General features: G+C 41.2%; 1 protein-coding gene across 7 annotated transcripts in view; it reads right to left on the bottom strand.

Moving 5' to 3' along the window:
* The window catches only part of BPTF (bromodomain PHD finger transcription factor), a 110,083-nt gene extending 102,888 nt beyond the window's left edge, over nt 1-7,195 (bottom strand). For 4 of the 7 annotated variants that reach the window (XM_042455902.1, XM_042455900.1, XM_042455903.1 and 1 more), the window contains exon 1: nt 6,280-7,194. In XM_042455902.1, coding sequence (XP_042311836.1) covers nt 6,280-6,955 — 676 coding nt within the window. In that variant the 5' untranslated portion in view covers nt 6,956-7,194. Of the gene's footprint in view, nt 1-6,279 lie in introns of all 7 variants that reach the window. The other 3 variants (XM_042455898.1, XM_042455899.1, XM_042455901.1) reach the window with 1 other exon arrangement.
* Between the last annotated feature and the right edge of the window lie 10,850 nt (nt 7,196-18,045).

Genomic DNA, 18,045 nt, shown 5'->3' with positions numbered 1-18,045 from the left:
CAAATTCATTTAATCAAGCTTCCTGTGCATTTGGTCTTTATAGATCTCTTTATTTTTCTTCTCACTGGAAAAACTAAATTGCACCTTTGCCCGTTCTTTATTCACATTCTCCTATTCTTTTTGAACTCTCCTTCAGCATTTCTATTCCCAGGATCTTACCCAGCTTTTCTCTGCGTCCCCTGAAAATTCAATATGGACTTTGAATTTTAAGACTGTCCTGCAAATTTTGTGATATATATATATCATCTCTACTTAAAAGCACATGATGTGATACACTGTATATGAAAACATGCTACAAAATAAAAAAAGGTACCAGTAAACTGACTTGTTCTTTTGTGCTTTATCACAGACCACTATCAAAATGGTATGGATGAGTGTTCTATGATGTAGCACCCACCTTGTGGAATGATCTCCGTATGGTGATTAGGAAGGCTCTCAATGCAGAAGCATTTCAACTCTCAGTTGAAGACTTATTTGTGTGACCAGGTATCTTCCTGATGACTAACCTTGTCAGTTGCCCCTACAGTTTTTAAATATTTTATTTTTCATCAATGTTTTACTATTTTATTTTATTGTATTTCTGGTTATGGAACCTTTGGGCTATCAATGACTCTCATATTTTGCTGAGCTAATTGTTGACATCCTGCCATTTTAAAAGAAAGAGCCATTCATGCTGCTGCCACTGCTTTGTGTTATTATACAGTCTGCCCACTTGCCTTCTGCGGATGGTCCCACTCCAATGTCCCTAATGGTCGCACATGCACATGGCATCACGGGCATATACACCCTGCCATTAAAAACCACAGGACTTGAGATCCCATGTTTTTTGGCATCTGTGGGGGGGTGGATGGGTTCCAGAATGGAACCCCCATGAATATGAAGAGCTGACTGTACTTCAATTGGTGATTTTTTTGTCAGTTGACTTGGGGGGTTTACAATTTCTAAAGCATATTTTCTTTAAATGTTCCACATGTCAACATTGAAGGATCACAGAGCAAACAGCTGGACATTTATGGAAACAACTGGCTATGGGTATTCAAGAGGTAGGATAGAAGAGTAAATGGGAGTAGAAGTATTTACAGTAGCACTGATGTTATGTGACAGCATCTATGTAGCTGCTTAAATCTGTGGAAGAAAATCTATCAAGCTTGTGAACTGTGTAGCGCTTTTGTGTGTTCATAAGGGAGATTGATTATAGAAAAGGTTCACTAGATCTCAGAAGAGGACCTGAGAAAATGTATAGCTCAGACTGAACTGTAGCCCTACCCTTAGCTCCAGCCATATTGATGTGTATAACTGTCATGCAACATATGCAAAGTTAATCAAGCACCGGAAGGCATAGCCTGATTGTTTCTGGCTGAAATGCTACCATTTCTTTGTGATATGGTGGCTGCACATGACATTGTGGGTGGAACTTTCCAGTCAGAGTTAAGTTTCAGTCAGTCAGCACAACATATCCATTTATTTTATCAAGCTACTGACAACTGTAAACACATCACTCTGGATAAAGTGCCAGCAACAGTCACACTGATCTCTACTCCTGAACCTAATAGGGGCAATAACCTTTTTATACCCTGGCAAGACTACTAATTTTACAGAATTACAATGAATTTTTATACCACTGTGAAGGAGACTTTAAAGCAGGCTGAGGGACACCAGGGCTCAGAGGGTTACTTTTGGTTCCTCTAAGGCACATAAGGCTTGCTACTGTGGCTACCATTTTGAGTGATCTGAAGTGATGTTCTATTACTACCAGTCCCTCTTGGGAAGTATTTGTTTCCCCCCACTTTTTTTGGATGGGGATCTCCAAAACAACAGTATAAGATAAAATCTGGCCTCATGGAGTAGGGTTTTTCAAATTGAAAAATGGGCTAGGGGTGTTGCTGAAAACTATTTGAGGGGAGTGGGGACTCAGAGGGTTTCCCTCGAGGGCTACATACATCCTACAGTTCATACAAATCATACCCCTTCTTTAGAATTCCATTCCAGTTTGAACCTCAAAAGCCCACAGAATATGGATGGTGATAATAATAATAATACCTGTGATAAGATTCCATAGAAGCGTTGTACCTAAAGATACTGTGGTTACTGCTTTCCACAACTGTATATCTACATTTCTGCTCCTAGTCAGCACCTTCCTGTCTCTCAGAGAGATATGCCCTGGGAGGAAGGAAGAACAGGCTGCACACTGAGACAGGAAGTCCCTTTCTAGATATCTAGCAGAGAAGCAAAGCAGGCTCCACAGGAAGAAAGAGTTTCTCTCTCTCCACAGGCACCTTACACTGCCCAGTGCTATGTGATGAAAGGAGGGGGGCTCCCTTTTTCAGCAAAGAAACAGAGCAAACTCTCTCTGCATTTGTGTGTATAAAGTAACATGTGCGTAAACAAACATATACATGTGTTTCTTCAAATGAGTGAGTATGCAAGTATAATCTGGTCCCACACTTTGTGTTTTGATCCAGTCCAATACTGATATGCATCCATCTGGATACACAAAGGTCTCTGATATGCTCTAAATTTTATTAAATCCTTCCATCCTTGTTCATTTGTGCCAAACGATCCATAACAAGTTTCTGAAAGTAAAAGATACTAATCATGTAACATTAATGTTCTGGCTAAACTGCAATTTTTCTATATGTATAGAAGTTTGCTAGTAATTAATTACCTTCAGAGAATAAGCAATTGTTCTCTTGCATTTTCAAAAACAATTGCCCAAATTTCTAAACCAGTGTTAGGAAATAGGGAACATTCCTCAGGCTCACACACGCCTTCTCTCATCTCATGAATCTGCTTCTTGGCAAACCACCATTTTCACTAACCATGGTTTGCTTGAACAACTGTTTGCAAAACTGTTTCTAACCATGATTATAAGGTCTTAATACCCAATCTTAATACTTCACATATTCAACTCCAAGTAGCTGAATGAGGGAAAACTTGCATGGAGAGAAGGGAGCGTGCAAGACTACTGGACATACTATGTTTAGCCAGTTACAGAAAATGCTACATTTTGCAGTGCTTACTAAAATGATGTGCGCTTTATCAAACAAAAGACTGCACAAGCCCTCCACTCTGAATTACTAGTTACCATTCAAAGTGAGAATTATTTTCAGTTAACATCTTCAACACTTTCAAGAATATAATTTGATACATATTCCAAGCTACCAGTGTAAGTCTGTACATGAAACAGGTCAACAGGTGGCAGCAAATATATGCCACCCTGTACATCACTAACAATGGATTCACAGTGTAGTCACCTCAGAAAGAGAATGGAGGCATGGGAGACCCCAAAGCCTTTGAAGAGAACAAAAATATAAATAACTACTTAGTCTGATTCATCACCACCAGTGGTCAACTGGAAAAATAATGAAAATTTGCTACCAATTGCTGGAAACAAAGAGGAATCACAAAACAAAACACAAAATTGGTTGTTTTAACAGTAAGGAGTCATAGTGACATAATCTTTTCTACCAGTAAGTCTTTACTAACAAAGACTGCTTTATGAATTGGGGGAGGGGGGATCATCTGTACAGCTAGGATATCACCATGGCACTATTCAATTTTACACAAATCAGATTAAGCATTAAACATTAGAATACTGAAATCAATTCATAAACTAACTGTATTTATGCTAAAAAATATAATATCAACAACCAGAGACACCTGCTTTCGAAAAGGTGTGTAATAGACTTAAGATTTTCTTGGATAAAAACTGAATACAAATATCTAGATCCAGTTAAACATCAACAGTGATATATATTAATTTTCTTGCCATCAAATGGCCAAATGAAAGTGAACAGGATAAAAGGAGGATAGATTTTAAAAAGTTATACCTAAACAAAACTTTGAAGTCTTTCATGTAATAAAAGTAATTTAATATAAGGGGAAAGCTTGCCTTTACAATGCATTTTGATAAATCTACTTTAGTGAACCTTATAAAATTCAAAATTTTAATATATATTAAACTAAATCTCAATTTAAATTAAATGTCAATTTTAAAAAGGAAAATATGTTGATGCTGTGGTCCAAAAAATACCCACTAAAGGGTCATAAAACTACTGTATTAAGTACCTTCAGTAAAGTGAAGGATTTCATTATAGAACTTGTTTTCCTCAAACTGTTAAGCACTGAATTGCCTTTTCAACATCTCAATCTGAACTATGTAAGTTCCTACCTATTTTCTAAAAGTATATATAACTATAAAGGTATATATAACTAGATAAGATAGTTTGCTAATGTTCTCTCTTGCCAGCTCCTGAGTTAGACATACTTATGTTATGTAAGAACATTTTCCCTGAACATATCTGAATTTAAAACACATTCTGCTAAGTGTAGGAAGTAGAGCATGATCCACACTGGTTTTAGTATAATATTACTGTCAAAAACAGTTGAGTTTCAGTTTTTGCAACCATTAAGAACACACTGCCCCCACCCCCCAAATGCATAAAGTTCAAGAATGTTAACACTGTCTTAGAAATTGCTAAAACTGAAATAAATGGACCACTTATCAAAGCATAATAAAAAGATGCACTTTAAAAAAAATCAAAGGGCCCAAACAGACAGGTCAAAATAAAGGTGCTTCAGGTCACTTTGGAGGTATGCTGTTTAAATGACACGTGCATCTTAAGAGGCCAGAAGACACGCTCCAGTTTGAAACAGCTTTTGGACTCTTAGGAAGCATGCATCATTTAAACAGCATACCTCCAAAGTGACCCAAAGCAGCTTTCTGGAGGGTCACTTACTGCCATTTAATTAAACCAAAAGTACTTTCCATTATCACTTATCAATCCCATTTCCATTCTAAACACACTTGCTTTTCATCTTCCCACCAATAAACCTCCATTTCCACAGTCAGATATCTGATCAAAAGACTTTTTGTTCCATTGGAGTCACAGGCATCTTGCAAGTACCTCCTTCCCCTCTTTTTGCAAAGGATGCTACAGGCATCTTCCTCATCCGTCTCCCCCCTCCCTGTAGTACTCCAGCTGATTTTTAAAATTGCTTTTTTTATTTTTGAAACCCAGAAAAAGATTCATGACACCACCCCCTTGTCCCCAATTGGTAGGAGCCCCTTCCTTCCCTCCTTCCTTCCTTCTTTCAACCTACCCACTCACCTTGGCTTGAGGTTGGTGTCTTTGCAGAGGGTGGCCACCTTCTGCCCCACCACTTAGTTTCCCTTCCTTTCCTGGCACATCTGGAAATGCATCCCTGCTTTCACTCCTCCAAAAGTCCTTCCAAGCCTCCCCCTCCCCATGCAAGGTGCCATTTACTCATCAACTGAGGCACCTGGAGAGAGATACTGCATCCCCTCCCAAAACATAAAAATTATAACCCCCCAACCTTACCCACCTCACGTGCAAGTGGGGCACCCAATTCCCTCTTCCTTGGGCACCCAGAGAGATACTCCCTTCTCCAGAGAATAGTAATAATAATAATCCCCATACCTGTCCTGCAACCTTTTCCCCAGGCAAGGTGCCCATCTGCCCATTCAGTGAGGCAACCCTCTCCCTCCCCTTGGACACCCAGAGATACTTCCCCCTCCAAATAATAATAATAAAAATCAACACCCCCACACAAGATGCCCATCTGCCCATCATGTGGAGCGCTTCTCTTCCTTGGGCACCCAGAGAAAGATACTTCCCTCCCCTCCTCAAAACAACAACAACAATAATAATACCCCAACCCACCTTGAATGCAAGGTGCCCATCTGCCCATCCAGTGGGGTGTCCCTCTTCTTCTGGCACCCAGAGAGAGATACTTCCCTCGCCAGAAAATAATATTAATAATCCCCTCACCCCCCCCCCCCCCCCCCCCCCCATGCAGGGTGCCCATCTGCCCATCATGTGGGCGCTTCTCTTCCTCCTTCTTGGGCACCCAAAGGAAGATACTGTACTTCCCAGCCCACCCCAAAACAACAATAACAATCATCTCCCATCTGCCCCATCCAGTGGAGCACCCAGAGAGAGAGAGAGAGACTCTTCCTCCCCAAAATGTAAAAACAATAATCCCACCAGACATGCAAGGTGCCCATCGAGTGGGGTGCCCTCCTCCCTCTTCCTTGGGCTCCCAGAGAGAGAGACTTCCTCCCCCCAAGATAACAACAACACCACCACCTAATGTTCCATCTTCAATAAGATACAGTATAGCAACCCCCACCCATGCAGAGAAAGGCCCTTCCTGCCCCCAAACCACAATAACTATGATGATTCCCTCCCTCCCCAACCCTAATCCGAACATGATTGTTGCTGCTGCTGTCGTTGTTCCTCCTTGCTGCCTGCATACCTGGGGTGCTGCTGTAGGTGCTGTGGCTCCTGAAGCTGCTCTCGGTGCAGTAGCTGCCTCCGTCGTCCTCGTCCTCCATGCCCTCGGAGTCCCCCCGGACCGCCTCCTCCTCCTCCTCCTCTTCCTCCTCCTCCTCTTCCATGAGCACCTCCTTATCATCGTCCTCGGAATCGGCCTTCTCCTCGGGGTCCCCTTCCTCCTCCTCGGACAACACACTCTCCTCCTCCTCCTCCTCTTCGCTCTCGTGGTCGTCGTACACCACTTTGCTGCTGCTCCTTCTTTTCCTCCTCCGCCGCGAAGAAGAAGAGGAAGAGGCGGCGGCAGTGGCAGCAGGAGCCCTGCCTTGGCTGCCGCTGCTGCTCCGGCTCCCTCCTCCTCCTGCTGCCCTGCCCCTGCCCCTGCCTCCCCCGCCAGGGGTGCCTCCGCTGCCCGCCTTCCTCCGTCCTCCTCCTCCTCCGCTGCCTCTGGGGCTGGAGGGGGCCTGGGCTGCCCCGCGGGGCTTGGGCCCTGCTGCCGCCTGGGCCGAGGAGGCCGCCCACCTGCCCCGGCTGCTGCCCCTCAAGCGGGACCTGAGGCCTCCGGTGGGGCCTGGAGGGGCGGGAGGAGAAGCAGCAGCAGCCGCCGCCGCCTCCGCCGCTCCCTGGTTCTTGGGCGGCCTTCCTCGGCGTCCCCGCATCGCTGGGCGCTGGCCGGGGCGGGGGAAGGAGGAGAAGAAGGCGAGAGGAGGGGGCGCAGGGCCCCGGGCCTCGAGTGCGGAGAGCGCCGGCGTAGGGAAGGGGAAGGGGAGGGAGGGGACGTCGATCTCAGCGCTAGGCCGAGGGCTTAATGCGAATCGCCGGCGCCCCGCTCCGGATCGCCGCCGGCCGCCATTTTGTTTCTTCGTCTCTCTGCCTCGGTCGGATCGCTCCGCTCTGACTGGGCAGGCCTTGGCCAGGGTCACGTGACACACGCCTCGGCGGAGGAGGAGCAGGCGGCAGGGGGCGCTCGAGAGAGAGAGAGAGAGACGGAGGACGAGGAGGAGCAGGGTTCCTGGTTCTTCTCTTTCCTTCCCTCAGGCGGCACTGCAGGGGGCGCTCGAGGACTGAGGAGGAGGAGGAGGAGGAGGAGGGTTCTTGGTTCTCTTTACCTCAGGGCCCTCGTCTGGCCCTCAGAGAAACTCTCCCCATCCGTCCTCCTCGCGCCTCAGTGTTAAGGTCCAAAACACAGACACACTCTCTCTCTCTCTCTCTGCAGGAAGAGTCCGCTTTTCGAGGCCGCTTTAACCGCCCTGGCTCAGTGAGTCATGGGAAATGTAGTTTTATTCTGGCACCACAGCTATCTCTGACAGAAGGCTCAATGTCCACAAAACTACGATTCACAGAATTCCCTGAGACGGGGCAGCTGAAGCGGTCTCGAAGTGGGTTGCTTTTGCAGTGTGGTTTCTTGGACTTCTCCCAGTCAAAGAAAGACACACACACACTTGTTACTGAGGGGCTTCCTCCCCATTTACTGACACACACACACACACACAACACGGTGCCCTCTGTCGCCTCCTCAGCAGGCATCGTAGCGCCCAGGGGTGAGGAAAGGAGAGACAAGCGAAACAAAGCCATGGACGTTGGCGTGGTCCTGTGAGGGTTGAGCTGGTTTCAAAATGGCTAGCTTCTTGGCATCTCAACTTGGCACCGCGGCCCTCGCCAGGACCCCCCCCCCCCCCCCCCCAAGGCCCCCCCCCCGCACCCCCACAGGAGGAGGAGAAAAGGAAGAGCAGGACACCCTCAGGTCTCCCCTCAGGCCCTGGGAGCCCTCTTCCGACAAACAAGTCATACCAAATAATAAAGTAGAGCTGGTAAAGTAGAGCTTAGTAGGATGTGGGTACACACACACGCACACACACTATATCTATCTATACACACACACACACATACAGACATACATACACAGACATATATATATATATACACACACACACATATACATACATATACACGCATTACACACAGATATATATACACATATACATATATATTTATATATATGCACACATATACATACACACATATACAGTATATGATGTGATGATTCTGCGATACACACACATATGCAGTCATACATAAACATGCATGCATATATATAAGTACAGACACAGACATACACACACACACACACACACTTGTCCGTCCATATTTGCTGGGTTTAGGGGCTTAGTAACGATGAGCACCGCCCCCTACAGTCAGTTATGACGAGACATTAATGCCAAGGGACTACCTTTACCTTTTACCTTTATCATGGACAGAGCAGGCGTTGCACCCTGCTTTTCAAGAGTCTCACCACTTGATCTGCCAGAAGCAGGTTTGGTTTCAACACTGAGGATACTTTGGTTTGTTGTCCTGGGGGACCTCAGCTTTTGTGCTGAGTTTACCTTGTCATCTGCTGTGTCTCAGAATGCCACAACCTCCAAAACAACCATTCAAGCTGTCCCAAGTTATCATGACTTCAACATACGACAAGTTAGAATCTTGACTTGGTTCTTCTTTACTAGGCCTCAAAAAAGAGTAGTGCGGAATAATTTATTTACATTCACTGGTAATGGTCAAATTATTGTTCAGGTTTTGATTAGCAGCAATTACTCCTCTCCAGAAGCTGATGGGATCTGAAGGCTCCTGGGGAGTTTTTAGTTGGCATGGTTTGTGCTCTCGTCATGACTGATTGTCATGATTGCCCCTATGCATTCTCTCCCATAATGTTTTCCTTTGTTGTGCACATTTGGAAACTGCCCTTTAGGCCAAAACAAAATAGCTAGGTACCTAACCCAGACTGGATGTTGGGAAATAATTGTGCCAGTGCTTGAACTTTCATTGCCTCCTAGCTGTTGAAAGTAATGGCCAGGATTCAGAGGGGTAGTTCTGCTGATGGAACTGCAGCCAGATCTACAGTCCTGCCTCCCTCACTACATTCTCCAGCCCAGCCCCAGAGAGCTAGAAAACACCCTGAAGTTGCTTTTCCAATGGCATCTACACTGGAGAATGAATTCAGTTTGACACCACTTTAACGGCCATACCCCAATGCTATGGAATTCAGAGATTTGCTGTTTCTTGAAATATTTTGCCTCTCTATCAGAAACTCTAGTGCTACAACAAACTACAATTCCATAGGATTCCATAGGATGGAGCCATGACATTTAAAGCAGTATCAAACTGCATTCATTCTGCATTATGGCAGCAGCCTATATAAAGGGCTGTAGAGGGGAAGATAGGAGAAGAAAGCTTGCTGCTTTATTAGATGCAGGCCAATGCAACTGACTGATGCTTCTGTTTGAAAGCCCACATAGTTTGATCCCCCAGTATGCGAAGAAACACTTAATGCCACACTAACCTCCCTGTGTGTTGAGGTCACTTGCTGAATCTTCCACTGAGTACCAGTGAAATTAGATGAGTAGCGAGTGGAGAAAAACCCACCTTTGGAACTCAGTTTTTCAGGAGGCTAACATGGCACAATTATTATAATCCTATTGACACAACGCAAACCCTTTATATTCTTCCAGGCAAGCAATTGTACATTTTCTAGCCTTGGCGATTGCATTGTTCATGTTTGATTTGATGTTTCATCCTTGTTCTTGATAAACATTGTTATAATTTTATCATTCTCTTTGTGTTTGCCAGTAGCAACCTACTGAAGGTTCTTCCTCTATATTCTTAAAACAAAATAATTTCATTCTGCAATTTTTTAAAAAATAATAAGAAATCAGTAAAATAATTATAGGATAGCTAATCTGATAGATAAGTTCTTTATATAACCATGCAAACAAACGTCTGACAATAAGAGGGCCTATTATAGGTACAGTTGATTCCATCTGAGTTAAGATGTTAGAAAATGTCTGCCATATTTAATGTACTTTTGCCCTTACATGAGTGCCATTTAATTAATCTTTATAAAATGTATGTAAAGGCACACATTTTTTTTACTTTATAAAATATTCACAGGATTCTGACTGACTTCATACATTTTATAAGCTCTTCTGTGTCAGTCAACATAATTTTCACATTTCTCTCAGAGAGACCTGCCATGAAACAAAAATAAATGATCTCTTTCAGCTTATTCTACTTGTTATATAATTCTGCTTGCTTATTTTTTAAAAATGCCCAAAATGTTTTGTTCTTTGGTTCTGTTTTTTGGGTAGGTGATTCAGGGCCTTTTTCATTATCTTGTACTTCCCCTTACTGTTCAATGCATTTTTTTAAAGCCATGGGGAGGTACATAGCTTGTTTTCCAGTGCAATATTCCCACCATAGATAGACAAGAAATAATTTAGGCTGCTATAAACAATGCAAATAAAAACATGAGACTGGCTTGAATCCATCCCTTCCACAAATTACATTCTATTTCATGGCAACCTATAGAGGTTTCTCAGTCTCAGTCATAAGGATTGTGTTTGAAAATCAAAGGAATACTAGAAGCATGTCACAAAAGCTCTCTTGATGCACAAAGCCTTCACAGACAGCTCTCAGCACAAAATCGCAGGCTGTAATAAAGACAAATACATAACAAAGCATTTGGGGCTACCTTTTAACAGAGAGCATCATTTGAATGTGTCACCTACGCCATGCAGTACAAAGAACATTCAAACACTGGAGGAGAAAATGCATTTGCACACTGGCCCAATGTTGAAATGATTACCTTCTCTCACACTCTGCATGGTATTTGTTCCATCCCCTGCTTTCTGTTCCTATCTCAGATGTCCAAATGGCCACGATCAGTGGCTGGAGAGTGAAAAATCTGGAAAGACAACCATTTCAATTATCCTAAGCGTTCATCTTTTACTCTCACATGTGATCTGGTTGTTCACCATTTGGAGGTGGAGTTGATTGAAAAAATGTTTCGATCTTGACAACTTTGTTGTGTGAGGTTTTCTTTTCCTCAAATGTTGCTACTTAACTCACATATACAATCATAATCACAAACTGTTTATGCTGCAAGTACTCTCATCATGTTCACCAATTCTCTACTTCCCCTCTTTGAAAATCTGATTGGGAGTATTGGGGATCCTGCAGAACAGAATGGGCATTCTCTCCTGAAAATGTCCCTGACTTCAGTACAGAGTTCTTCTGCTTCACATCAATAGTGCAAATCCATTCTTAAATTCTATGGCGGGATTTCTCAGATTGCATTTAGGCACGATAGTTGGCTCAGTGTTCTTAAGCTTTACTCTAATTGTTGATATTAGCAGTTCAGGGTCTGTACCACAGTCTGTTCCTGGTCTTGTTTTTGCAGAGGAAATGGGGCGTCTCCATCTTCTGCTCCTAATTATACAGTTTATTTGATTTCTGTACTGATCATCAGCTGATGTCCATGTATACAGTCGCCTGTTGGGGTGCTCAAATAATGTGCTTGTGATGAACGAACTGTTGGGCTCACAATATTAGTCACTCTCCTGCTTTATTTCATGATCCTGGCCAAATTTTCCTACAGTCTTTGATGCTATTTTGTTTCCTGCTTTTGCATTCCAGCCACCTACGATGAACAAGCCCAGTTTTGGGTGTGATCAATTTCCTCTTAGACTCCAGAATACAGTCTTTCAATTTCTTCCTCTGCCTCTGTACAGGGGTACCCCGGGTTACGAATTTAATTCGTTCCGCCGCCGCGTTCGTAACCCGAAAAGCTTTCGCAAGCCGAAACCCCATAGGCGCTAATGGGGAAAAGCCACGATTTGGTGCGAAAAAGCGCCGAAAAGCACCAAAATTTCTTTCGTAACCCGAAATAACCTTCGTAACCCGGAACAGTTTTTTTCAATTGATTTTTTTCGTAACCCGGAAATTTCGTAAGGCGGCGCATTCGTATCCCGGGGTACCACTGTAGTTGGAGCATAAACCCGGGCTATGGTTACATTAATAGGTTTTCCCTGATGTCTTATTGAAATAAATTGGTTAGATTTTGCATTATATTCCTTGACTGCCTTTGCTTCATCTCTTCTTACTATTAATGCTACCTGATTTTTTTTTTAGATTTACATTTCCTGAGTAAAACACTGTATAATTATCTGATACAAAATGTCCCATTCCTGTCTACTTTAGCTTGCTCACCCCATTAATTGCCATGTTTATATATTCATTTTCATTTTTAAACTATGTTTAACTTTCCCTAATGTTTCTCATGTCCCTATCCATGTCTCTTTAATATGTTTTGTGCAGCTTCAGGCTTTCCTTTAATCTCTTAGCAAGTCAATAGATGAACGTCCCTTTGGCTTGAGTCTAATTGCATCACTAGCTACAGTGATACTCATACTTGTCCTCCGTTGCACCCCAGGAGCTCACTAGGGTCCAAAACAGACTATAGAAATCATACAGTTTGAAACTGCTTTAAATGCCCTGGGTCTCAGCTAGGGAATCTTGGGAACTGTAGTTTATTGTGGCACTAGGGCTCTCTGACAGAAGGCTGAATGTCTCACAAACTACACTTCACAGAATCCCCTAGGATTGTGCCAGGGTAGTTAAAGCAGTCTCAAACTGGATTATTTCTGCACTGTGTTTTGGACGTGAGTGTCTTCCAACCTGAGTTTCATCTTCAGGTATTATCTCGTTTAATTTTGGATTGTCTCATCATAAGGTATTCATGGTAAAAGACATTCAATCCTATGGGAAGAGGTGGGATATAAATAAAAATTTATTATTATTATTATTAAAAAGAAGTTTGCTATGCTTCCTTGTGCACAGTACTAACAAGCGTTAACTATGGTGCCATGGCTTTTATCTCTGAGAGATCCTCCACCAGCGTCACCTCCAACTCCTGTTGCTGCCCAGTAGTTGTTGTATGAATGACCCTGCTCTAAATGGTTACAGTATATATGGCTGGCAGCTGAGACAGCACAGCTCTTGGCCTTTTAAAAGAAAGATTATTATATACACACCTAAGAATTTATCAGCAGGCAAAGACATTTTAGTTTAAGCAAGCTTTTAATGTATAAGCAGGGGCTCTTTTTATTGGGGTGTTTCATCTATCTTTTAAACTTTTGGTTGTTTTCAACATGATTTTAATGTGTGTGTGTGTGTGTGTGTGTGTGTTTAAATGAGGTGATTTTAACTGTTAATTTGATTTTAAATGTTTTTTCCCCATTTACTATTTCTGGAAGCTGTTTTGGGTCACACTCTAGGAGAAAGGTGGCATATAAAAGAAATAAATGAATATGTAAATAACTGTATAAATTAATAGAATGGTATTGTGCCATTGTGTCTGTCCCTGTATATGGCCTTACAGGAACCCAAACCGTACTATGATTTTCTTCCAGGGAAAAACTGACAAATTGTTTTAGTTATCACTAAAACGATTTATTTCACTCATGATTTTGTGTTTTGGATCTCTTTCCAAATTAGGATGCTTCTTTTTGAACAATGGTGTAATTACATTATGGAAAGGCTAAACTACAGAAATTTCACATGTTGCAGTTGCTGTTTCAGTAACATCCTTCACTTTAAGTAATGTTTCTTCCTGGAAAGATTGTAAACAGGACTTCAGATACTTTAAGTCTGTTTACAAACCAGAGACATCTTTTAAAATGGTGTATGAATCTCTAAGATTTCCACTCTCGTTAAAAAGAAATAAAAAAAGAGGGGAAAATCTAGCAGCACCTTTAAGACTGATTAATATTTTAGCATGAGCTTTTGTGGATATCAGTCCACTCTTTCAGATGCAGTACAGAGTGATATTAAAGGCTCATTAAGCATATTTATATAGTTGTGGAAATGGGATAGGATGTAATAGGATCTAGACCATGTAGTTATTTCATAGTAAGTAGCAACGGGAGCATCTTGGTTGGAATTTGGAAGGAGGGAACACTTGAAAGAAAGAGTCATGACCCTAGAAGAGCACCATCTGTAAAATACATAAGGTTAAAATCAGGAGATAAGAATTGTTATGATCTAAAACTCCTATAAAGCTATTATTATTATTATTATTATTATTATTATTATTATTATTATGTCATTAATGTTTGTTTTTACATGAAGAGACCAAAAAACACATAACCAGAATTTAAATAACATTATTTTGGCTTATCTTGTAAGAAAATATCGTATGTCCTTACCTTTCTATAATTTTGTGACTCTTTTCATATTGCTGTGTAGATCTGTTATTGTTGAGCATTCCTTGGTTTTCTCCCAATACGTATTCCCTTTTTCTCTCTTAATTTTTCTATTTCTCTTATTCTTTTTAGAGTATCGTCGTAACTTAAGCACTTCTTTGTTAGTTTTTCCTCTTTCTTATGAAACGCCTCCTGTGGAGACGTCCATCTTGGTAATTTTCTATAAAATTGTTTCTTATATTTATTCCAGGTGACTAACAAATTTTTCCTTATATAGAGTTGTTTAAATTCCCTACTGCCTTTGTTAGTCACATAGCAAAGGCAAGCATGCCAACCTAGATCTAAATTGCAACTTCTTAGGTATAGAACCCAGTCTCTGATCCATATCAGGGCACACGCATTGTGGTATAATTCTAAATTGGGTAGAACCAAGCCCCCTCTTTCTTTTCTATCCTGCATTACTTTATATTTTATTCTAGGTCTCTTTCCCTGCCACAAAAAGTCAGTAAGATCATTCTCCATATTTTAAAAGAATACTTATTAGTTATAATAGGTAGGGTTTGAAACAAAAACAGCATTCGGGGCAAAACATTCATTTGTATCGTAGCTGTTTTCCTCAAGAGAGACAACTGTTGCTTTTTCCATTTTTCTAAATCGGACTTATGGCTTTCCAAACTGTTACATAGTTGTTCTTGTAAAGTTCTGAATTATTTTTTGTCAAATTATTCCCAGATATTTGATTTTATTTATCAATTTAAACTCTGTGTTAATTTTCATACCTTCTTCCTCTTTGGTAGAGATTTTTGGTGAACATGCATGCCACTCTTATTTTTATTAACTCTAAATTCAGCTAAACTTCCAAATTTTTCCAATATTCTTCTAGTCTTTTAACACTTTTCTTCGGATTTTCTAGGAAAATTACTAAGGGCCTGAACAGGGCTATGCTCTTTAAATGATGCATGAGTCTGAAGAGGCTGAAAGCCATGCCAAAGCCACGCACCAGTCCTAAGGACTGTAGTGCAGCTTGGGCACAACTTTTGGCCTCTTAAGATGCGTGTGTCATTTAAAGAGCATAGCTCCAAAGAGACCCGAAGCAGCTTTGTTTTGGCCTGGCTGTTTGGGCCCTAAGTCATCAGCAAAGGCACGAATTCCGTAACTATGTTTCGGGAGTTCTAATTCTTGCAGTTTGTCATCATTTCTTATATTATTATTTAGTACTTCTATTACCATCAAGAAAAGTAATGGCGATAATGGACACCCTTGGCAAGTGCCTTTGTTAATCCTAATTGCGTTGGATTTTTCTCCATTTAAATTAATCCTTGTAAATTGTTTTTTATAGATATTCATAATCCCATTATCTAATCTTCTCCTAATACCCCATTCATCCAACAATATTTCTAAAAATTCCTAGTTCACATTGTCATATGCTTTTTCGATATCCACAAACACCATCCCTAGTTTCCTTTATGTATTTCAAAAAATTTAAGCACATCAAAGACTGTCCCGATGTTATCCTTCAGATGTCTTTCTGGAAGGAAATCTGCTTGTTCATTTTGGAGCTTTTCAGACAATACTTTTTTTAATCATTGAGCTAAAATAGCCATATAAATTTTATAGTCCAGATTTTTATCATTAGGTTTTCTTTTAGCTTCTTTCCCCTTCTTTTTGAGTTGTTCCAATAGTTGTTTTTCTTTTTCTTTTTCATTTTCTTTTTTATACTTTCTTGCTGTATCAATAAGCCCCTAATAACAGCTTTGCCCACATCCCAGATTACATGCATTGGCATTTCCTCCGTAGTGTTTTCTTGAAAATATTGTCTTATTCCTTGTTTGAGTTCTTTAACTAACGTTTCTTCTGACAGTAGATAGCCCTTCATCCTCCAAGTAAATTCTTTTATCTTTGCTTTTTATAGACCATCAGAACGGCTGTTGCAAACCAAAGCTGCAGATCTGTATAGATACAATTTTTTTTAAACTGTCAAACAGCTAATCTAAAACAAGGTGATACATACTAATTTCAACAGAATGAGTCATATTACTCCAATGTTGATAGGATATTACTGATCTGGCAGATGTACATGCTGTCTACAGGGTCTTAATAGTAAAGAGTTCACACATCTTATCACATTGCAAAAATATAAGCTTAGTTCATTGTCCACTTGTTAAATCAAGCTCACAATATATATGTACATGCAATAAAATCTATGTAGGACAGACCTGATGCCCTCGAAAAGTCAGGACTTCTGAATATAGTAGAATAAAAAATCACTGAAGTGAAACTCCTCTGTATGATCATTTTTATACATTTCAACATCAGCCTCATAATATTAGGTCTTGTGCTATAGAACTAATTCAAGGCAATGAGAATCAGCATTTTCAGTCTGTTCTATTAAGGGAAGCCTTCCAGATTTTTAACTTCAATGCTGTTATACCAGTTGGTTTAAATTATCACATTGTTTGGAATTGTTTCTGTAATTATCAAGATGTGCTACTATGTTAAATGCATTTGTGTAGTTGTGTTAGTTCCTGGACAATGACTTGCTTTACTGGTATATACAGAATCGTAGAGCTGGAAAAAGCCCACAAGGGCCATCCAGTCCAACCTCATTCTGCCATGCAGGAACTCTCAATCAAAGCATCACTGACAGATGGGCCATCCAGCCTCTGCTTAAAGACCTCCAAAGAAGGAGACTCCACTACACTCCGAGAGTTTGTTCTATTGTCAAACAGCCCTTACTGTCAGGAAGTTCTGCCTAATGTTGAGGTGGAATCTTATCCTGGAGCTTGCATCCATTGCTCCGGGTCCTAGTCTCTGGAGCAGCAGAAAACAAGCTTGCTCCCTCCTCAATCACATCCCTTCAAATATTTAAATAAAGCTATCATGTCACCCCTTAACCTTCTCTTCTCCAGGCTAAATATCCCCAGCTCCCTAAGATGTTCCTCATAGACCACCATTTTAGTCACCCGCCTTTGGACATGCTCGTTTCTCAACAGCCTTTACTTATAACCAGCTGTTTTGCTTCATGAAGGATTCAGTTTATACACATTATAGTTTTATTCTTTCACTATCTTCTTTTTGGTTTTGTTGGTTATAACAAGAGGTGAGCTGGAGGCTCTTTTTCATCCAAAGAACCTGCCATGTTTGAAACTCCCAATGATTGAGCTTTATCAAATTATTAAGTGAACACTGTACCATTCATTTCCCCCCAATTTGGCTTAGATTTGGGACAAGTTGGGGATGTGCAGCCATTGAAAGGAGGGAATCTAACTTGAATATATTCAAATTATCAGTAAGTATGGCTACAAATCAATATTTTTGAAGGGCTGTTCGTAATGTAATAACTACTGTCAAATGTAAGAATCTGCAGATGTGGGCAAGAAACCCTCCCAAGACTTTTTAAATAGGCCTTACTCCATTGTCCCCCTAGTGCAGGACTGGTAGTGTGTTAGAATTTCTTTTTCCCATTCTGAGAGGCCTGTGGGAACAGCAGTCAAGAACTCTCAAGCAAAAAAAGACCAATAAAGAAAACCAAACTCTGAAATGGGCATGTTTTACATCTGTTTTCAAGTCTGGTCTGACCTGCAGCAGGTGGTTAGGGCAAAATGTAACACCCATCTCCACCCATTTCATAGATATGGCACAATGTTGAAGTTAATTATATCTGGGTGCCTATCCATAACCCAACACCCTTGAAACATAATTGCCTAATACTG

Source organism: Sceloporus undulatus, chromosome 2 (genome assembly GCF_019175285.1).
Source record: "Sceloporus undulatus isolate JIND9_A2432 ecotype Alabama chromosome 2, SceUnd_v1.1, whole genome shotgun sequence".
NCBI lineage: Eukaryota > Metazoa > Chordata > Lepidosauria > Squamata > Phrynosomatidae > Sceloporus > Sceloporus undulatus.
This window is presented reverse-complemented; position numbering and strand designations above follow the sequence as displayed.